At 47.4% G+C, this 6,716-nt stretch overlaps 1 protein-coding gene across 1 annotated transcript in view; it reads left to right on the top strand.

The window, feature by feature from the left end:
• Nucleotides 1–895: 895 nt before the first annotated feature.
• MNAT1 (MNAT1 component of CDK activating kinase) overlaps nucleotides 896–6,716 on the top strand; it is a 124,412-nt gene continuing 118,591 nt past the window's right edge. The window contains exon 1 of the mRNA XM_068399804.1: nucleotides 896–1,037. Coding sequence (XP_068255905.1) covers nucleotides 949–1,037 — 89 coding nt within the window. The 5' untranslated portion in view covers nucleotides 896–948. The remainder of the gene's footprint in view (nucleotides 1,038–6,716) is intronic.

Below are 6,716 nucleotides of genomic sequence, written 5' to 3'. Positions count from 1 at the left end.
TCTCCCCCCTTCCTATCTCTCTGGAAAGTCCACTCCTCCTCCTGCTCTCGGCCGGCTCTAGCCGATCAGGTTTCCTCCCGGCCACGCAATAACCATTAAAGATCGCTGCTATAGCAAAGTAAGTGTAAACGGGCTCCTCTCCGCGGCTCCCCCCAACGTGACTCCCAGCCCCGCTGCAATACTATATGGCACCGCAGCCTGCTGGCCCGGCCGCGCCCGCCCATTGGCTGCGCCGCGCCGAGGGGGCGGGGGCTCCCCCGTCTCTAGGGCAACCGTCAATCAAGCGGCCCCGCTCCTCTCCTTCCCCCCCCCCCTCCCCACCTCCACCTGGAGCGCGGCGCCCCGCCGCAGGGACGCCCCCGCGGGCGGGAGACGGTGGCTCCCCTCACCTGCGCCGCCACGATGCGCCTTTTCCCCGGGCGGGGAGGAGAGCGCTGGGGTTGGGAAGAATTAAAACTCTCAGGGTGTGAGGCGGCGCTGCGGTAGTTACCCGGGTTGGGGTACGGCACCTCGGCCGGGCCGGGGAGCCCCGCCAGGGAGCTGCCGCCCCGGAGCGGCCTCCTGTTGATTATTCTGGAGGCGGGAGTGTCGTTTCCCTCCCTCTCACCCCGTTACAACCGGAGCTTTCGGGCCGGGACAGCCTGTCCCCCCTCCCCGCTCCAACGCCAGGCAGGTGCTGCCCAAGGCGGTTCGTTCCTGCTCGGCCCGGCAGCCCCGGCCCTCCTTCCCCGCCGCCGGCTGGCTCTGCCTGGCGGTGATCGGGTCTGGGAGGGGTGCGAAGCGGAGCGAGCCAGGCCGGGCCCCCGCGGCGGGCGGAACGTGCGGGGCGGCGGGTGGTGCCGGCGGGCCCCTTTGGCGGCGGCACCGCGCGGCGGAAGGCGGAAGGCGCGGGGGGAGGGAGGGAAGAAGGCGCGGAGGGAGGCGGCGGCGGCGGCGGCAGGAGCAGCCATGGATGACCAGGGCTGCCCGCGGTGCAAGACCACCAAGTACCGCAACCCCTCCTTGAAGCTGATGGTCAACGTCTGCGGGCACACGCTGTGAGTGGGGCCCCCGCCCTGAGGGGAGCCGGTGGGGAACGGACGCGGTGAGGGGAGAGACGCCCCGGTCCGGGGCTGCGCCTCTGCGGGGGGACCGGGCGGCAGGGCCTGAGGGGAACGGTCGCTCCCCCGGGCGGTCCGGGGGTGGGGGGCGACCCGGCCGCGCAGCCCGGCCCCGGCAGACCCGTGCGGGCGTTTTCTGAGGCGGCCCCGGGCCCCTCATGTCCCCGATTCGCCTCTCCCGGCGGTTCCGTTTCAGGCCCGGGGCTGGATCGCGGCGTGGGTCCGAAGCGCTGCTTTCGGCTGCTGCTCTGCTGTTAAATGCCGGGGGAGGACACGGGACTTGGCGTGCTCGGTGTGCGTTCAGCACCGGCTCCTGTCCTGAAGGGGTGTGAGGCTTCGGGGCGTGAAACGGGGAACGTAGAGACAAGTACGTTTCTCATCAACTTAAACACTTCTCAGTTGTATTTAATACTGTGCTTGGATAATTAATTAAATAAAAAGGTGATTTGTTTTATTTTTTTGGCATATTAACTCTTCTAAATGAGGAATGCTTTGTCTGAAGGTTTGATGCTGGTTTAAATGTTGGAAAAGCCTCTTGTGAACCTGTGCTGATGGTGGTGTTTACTCATTCGGTATTTTTTTTTTTGCAGCGAGAGTCATCCTTTTTTTTCTTTTTCCCCAAAGATGAACACTTAAATAATTCCCACCACTGGCTCTAGCTGATTTAAGTCATACGTAGTCTGAACTCATTCACTTTCAGATCTGGAGATCTTCCTTAGTGTGGAAGTTTTAAAGGCTCTGCTCTAAATTCTTTCTGGATACACATGATAGAAGCCTCATACTGCAGTAGCAGCCCTTTCTGGGGTTTTTTTGTTTGTTTGTTTTCCATGCCTTCTCATCTTTCCTGTGATGTGTATATCAAGCTGTTCATATTTTCAAACCACATGTGGATTACATTCAAAAGACTCAGCCTGGAAGCTTTACTTAACTTGATACAGTGTTGTAAGTGAACAGGGTGAAGGAACTGGGTTGCAACAAAGTATTTGTGTTATTTTCTTAGAAAAAAGTGTTAGCTTTCATCCGGTTCCCTGATCCTGTTCTCTACCGCCACACGAGTGCTTCTGTTGCCGTGAGGGAGAGCAGCAGATGGTCTGGTAGTGGTGGTGTAGGAGAGGGAGGCAGCAGGAGTGCCCTTTTGGTGACAGTGATGCTGGCTGTGTAAAAGTGCAGCGTTAGCTGGAGTTCAAAAGGTAACAACCACATTTAGGCAAGGCTGTGCAGCTTTAAAATGATGTTTCTCTCTTCTGTTCCAGTGGGGATCAAAGGACTAGTGGTCTTGATCATCTTCTGCTTTCAAGCTCCTCCAGAGCCACTTCCAGCAGAGGACAGCATGTTTCAGTTTGCTCTCCTGCTTTGTTTCTCAGTATTTTTTTTTGTAGCTGAGCTTAACTTGAGAAAATTAGTCATACTTTGTGCTTTACTGTGTCCAGCTGCTGACACATGATTTGGGGTTGATGTCCCTGTCTTGCTTTCCTTGTTTCTACCCAGCTGCACAAGGACTGCCTCTGCTTCCCCCAGCTCTCGTTGTTCGCATTTCTGTATTTGACAAGTGTTTTGCCTGAGACCAGATCAGTAGTCTGGATCCGTGCGGCCCTGGGTTGAGCCAGCCGGGTATTTCTGCAGGGTGCTTACTAGGAGAGGGCTGTGCAGACCCACCCAGACTGACCTTACCTGGATGCAGCAAGGTCTGTTGGTCCCTCCTTTACCTTCCCAGCAAAGTGTCTCTGCAGCTGGGCAGCACTGCTTTAAAGCATGTATGTGTGAGGGTGAAGTTGAAGTCTCTGTAAGGAGGATCTCTGGATTTCTTTGGTTTTGTTGTAGTTAAGGACTCTCCATCTTGCTGTGGTTCAAGTGGGTCACTATTCCTTTGTAATATCCTTCCAATAACCCCTTTAAGGTTGTGTTTTTGTTATTATTTCCATATGATGTTGCAAAGCCTTCATGCTGGAAGTCGTTTCGTAGTAGTGGTTAATAAATTCTCGTAATAACTGATTTAGAAGCTGGAAGCTCAGATGAGGCACCTGTGAATGAAGTATGAGGGGAAAAAGGGGAGGTAATTGACATTTGTTCTTTCATAAATTCACTGTGTTTCAGGCACAAGGAAGGAATGTCTAGTTCTCAAAGGAAATGAGCTAACGTAAGTTTCTGATGGAGATTTACCCTTCATAGGCACTCTGTTCCAATAGATTGCTGTTCTTACCATTGAAAATACTTCTAAATTCTAATCTAAATGTATTTCCTATAATTTAACCATTTAAGAATTCTGACGTGTTTTATACACCTTGTGAACTCTTTATTACACCTCTTCTGCGGGAACGTATCACATGTTTTGGGGGCTTTCACTTTGGTGTTTTCCATACTTCCATTCCTTCAGTCTCCTCTCTTCAGTGATTTTTAAATTTTTTTTTAATACATCTGTGGGCTATTCTCACTGCTTTTCTTGAGGCGTTTTCCACTTGGTTTGCATTTTTCTGGAACACTGGAACTGGACACCTTGTTCCACCTGAGTCCTTCATACAACAGGCAGAGTCAAAATTACTTCATGTGCTTTTCGTGCGATACTTGCGTTTCATACATCTCAGTAGGACCATAAGCATTTGCATATTTTTTATTTTTTGTGGTGATATGTGTGATTTATGTTCAGCATGAACCCCAGATTCTTCGGCACTTTACCACTCAACATATCTTTGGGCAGTATTTAACCTTGCCTTCCATGTTGTGTTATGCAGCTGATTATTCTTACCTTTGTGCTCTGTCAAACTTCATATTACTTCAGGTAACTTTGGAACCTGAGTCCCTCCATCCAAGTGCTTGTAACTGTCCCAGATTATCCTCTGTTAACTTAAGAAAATGACCTTTCTGTCCTGATACTTTCCAAAATCTGTGGACAAGATGTTGTCTTGGAGATCTTTGAAGTTGTTGCTTGTGACCATAAGAAATCAAACTGAGGCAGAGCAAAATATGGAGTTGTCTGCAGTAAGTTCCTTGCTAAATAGCCTTTCCCCAACCTGCCCCCAAGTTACTTTTTGTAAGAGTAGAGAGTGATAAAAGATTAGAGCCATGTGAATGGGCTTGCTACCTATTTCTCTCTGACTGAAATAATAACTTAGCTCTTGGTATGGGTTTCTAGTCATCTCTCAGTACTTCAGTGTGTACTGTATTTGTTTAGATTATATGTCTGTCAATTTAAGAGTGTTAAAAGTCACTGGACTTTTTAATAGGTTATTAAAACCTATTTTGGTTTTAATAAAACTATATTGCCTCTAGTTGCCGTTTTGCTACTTGCATTGTTACTGTGTCATTGGAGGAAATTATATTTGTTTGATATGATTTGTTCTTAACAAATTGTGTGTTGGATCTTATCTGCTTCGTTATCTGAAATAAGCAGGAGATAGATAGGTCGTTTGTCTGATTATTTATTTCAGCATCTTCCCAGGGACAGGCGGTAACCCTGACTGGTCCATGTTTCCCTGTGTGTTTCATTTCCTGCTCTTTAGAGGCAGGTGCTTTTGCCCTTCTTCAGGCTGCTGGAACTTAATGCAGAGAGCAGAGATGATCTTTGGTAACTGCCTTTGTCAGTTTTCAAAGGGTAGATATTATGTCGACCAGATTTGAAAACCTTGAAGTACTTTTTTAAAGCTGTAACCCCTGAGTATAGTCCATACGTTTATGGACTACAAGTCCATAGGTTTATGGAAGCTTATTAGTCTGTCTGCAGAAGCATATTGCCGTTATCGTACTTTCTGTTTGAAGTTTGCTGATAAATATGCATGGGAAATTCAGTCTTGGCTTTGTTGGCTCGGGAGGTTTGGAGCAATTGCTCTAATGCATTTCCTGGTTCTAGCTTGTGTTCTTGCTCCTTTTGCTGTGATATGAGTTACATTAGCCAGTTAATCCGTCTTAGTGAATGAAGATCGATGCAGAAAATGCCCCAAGTGCTTTGGCATCATCTGTTAGAGATTTTCCTTCCCATTGAATAGCGGGTTAACACGCTCCTACTTTTAACTGCTCGCTCTTTCACTGCAGACATTCTGAAGGAATATTTTCATGTTACCTTCAGAGTTGCCTCCCGCTAGTTTCTGTCCTGATGCTTTGACCTTTACTATTTTGTTAACTGTGCTGTTCGCTTAATAAAGTGACCTTCAGTGGTTTGATTTGCACTTGTGCAAAATCTCTTGAATTTCAAATCATTAAAGAGCCTATACTTGGCTGAGGTGATTTGTTAGTAGGCTTCAGATCTTCCTCCTGGGTTTCAGATAGCTTGTGGTTTTACCATTAGTTAATTTTCTTTATTTTGTGGCTCTCTGCTTTGCCCTTCTGAGGATTTGCGAGAGTTGCCTTCTTTGTCTTCTGTCAGCCAAGTTGTTTTCACGTTCATGTTCTTAGCCAGTTGCTCCCCTTTGGTTAGAATGAAACTAGAAAACCCTCCCTTTTATCATGGTGTGTTGTGTGTTTTTTGTTTTTTTTTTTTTTTAACCTCCTGTGTAAACAAAGTTAATCTCAAAGTATTTGAGAACTTGTTGGGCAAAGTGTGTCCTGTTTGTTCCTTCTTTTTTGACAGATGTCTGCATGAAGGTTCCTCTTGCGATGAAGTCCTGTGCTTTGGAGGTTTGTCTCTTCGTTCTTCTCCTCTTCCCCACTTCATTAATTTAAATCTCTCTCATCTAGGGTAGATACTATGTGTTAAAGTACCTGTGTTGGCCTCCCATCTCTCTTTTACTGTGACCTTGATCCTGCCAACAGATTTGTTCTGGATGTTGGCACCGACACGTGCAGATAGCATTTCTCCTCCTTTGTCCTTTGCATATCTTCCTGTATCAGTGTGCTTGCCCCTACGTTAGAACAACTCGTAGCAGCTTTCTCCTAACACTGCATGTTTGCCTTGTGCAGTTCCCCTGTGGTCAGTGGGGCTCCGGAATGTATTCGTGTCCGCTCGTGGCAGAGCAGGGGTCAGCGTGCTGATAAGCACAGCAGTGCTGCAGTAGAGATAAGGGATAGGCAGATGAGTGCGAGAGGATGAAATCGGACAGTGGGTCTCGGCTGTAAACATCCTTCAAGTTGGGCTGCCCTTGCAGATTATTCCAATGGAACTATGCCAAGCCTTACAGTCATGAGAATGGTTTTGGGGGGTTATTTTTAGTATTTTGTTTTCCATAGTTATTGCTTCTTGACCAATATCGTCAAAAGTGTAATACCATGTGTTTTTGGCATTAGAGTAATGTTAAGTAAGTCTTTTCCACTATAAATTTTCCCTGTCACCAGGAGGGAGGATGATAAATTAGCAGTTAAAAGTTGTTCTAAGATGGGACTTAGTATGGAAATGCTCAGTTCAAGAATAATGAATGTCTTTTTAAGTTTATTTTCTTAAGTATAACAGAGGTTCAAGGCATCAGATACTTGGCTTTAAAGATGCTTTTGTGCAGGGGAAAGTGTGTCTAATTACGGAGCAATGCTTGATTAAAGTTCTGCAACGCGTTAGTTTCTAAGGTGCACTGATGGCTTTGCCTTCTTTTAAAAGTTCACTCTCAAGAATTATATTCAAAAGCCTTTGTGCACGCATGACAATTTTTGATTATTCAGATGATTGGTAATGTCTTTTCAGAGCGTACAGATGCT

This window comes from Nyctibius grandis, chromosome 4, assembly GCF_013368605.1.
Source record: "Nyctibius grandis isolate bNycGra1 chromosome 4, bNycGra1.pri, whole genome shotgun sequence".
Taxonomy (NCBI): Eukaryota; Metazoa; Chordata; class Aves; order Nyctibiiformes; family Nyctibiidae; genus Nyctibius; species Nyctibius grandis.
This window is presented reverse-complemented; position numbering and strand designations above follow the sequence as displayed.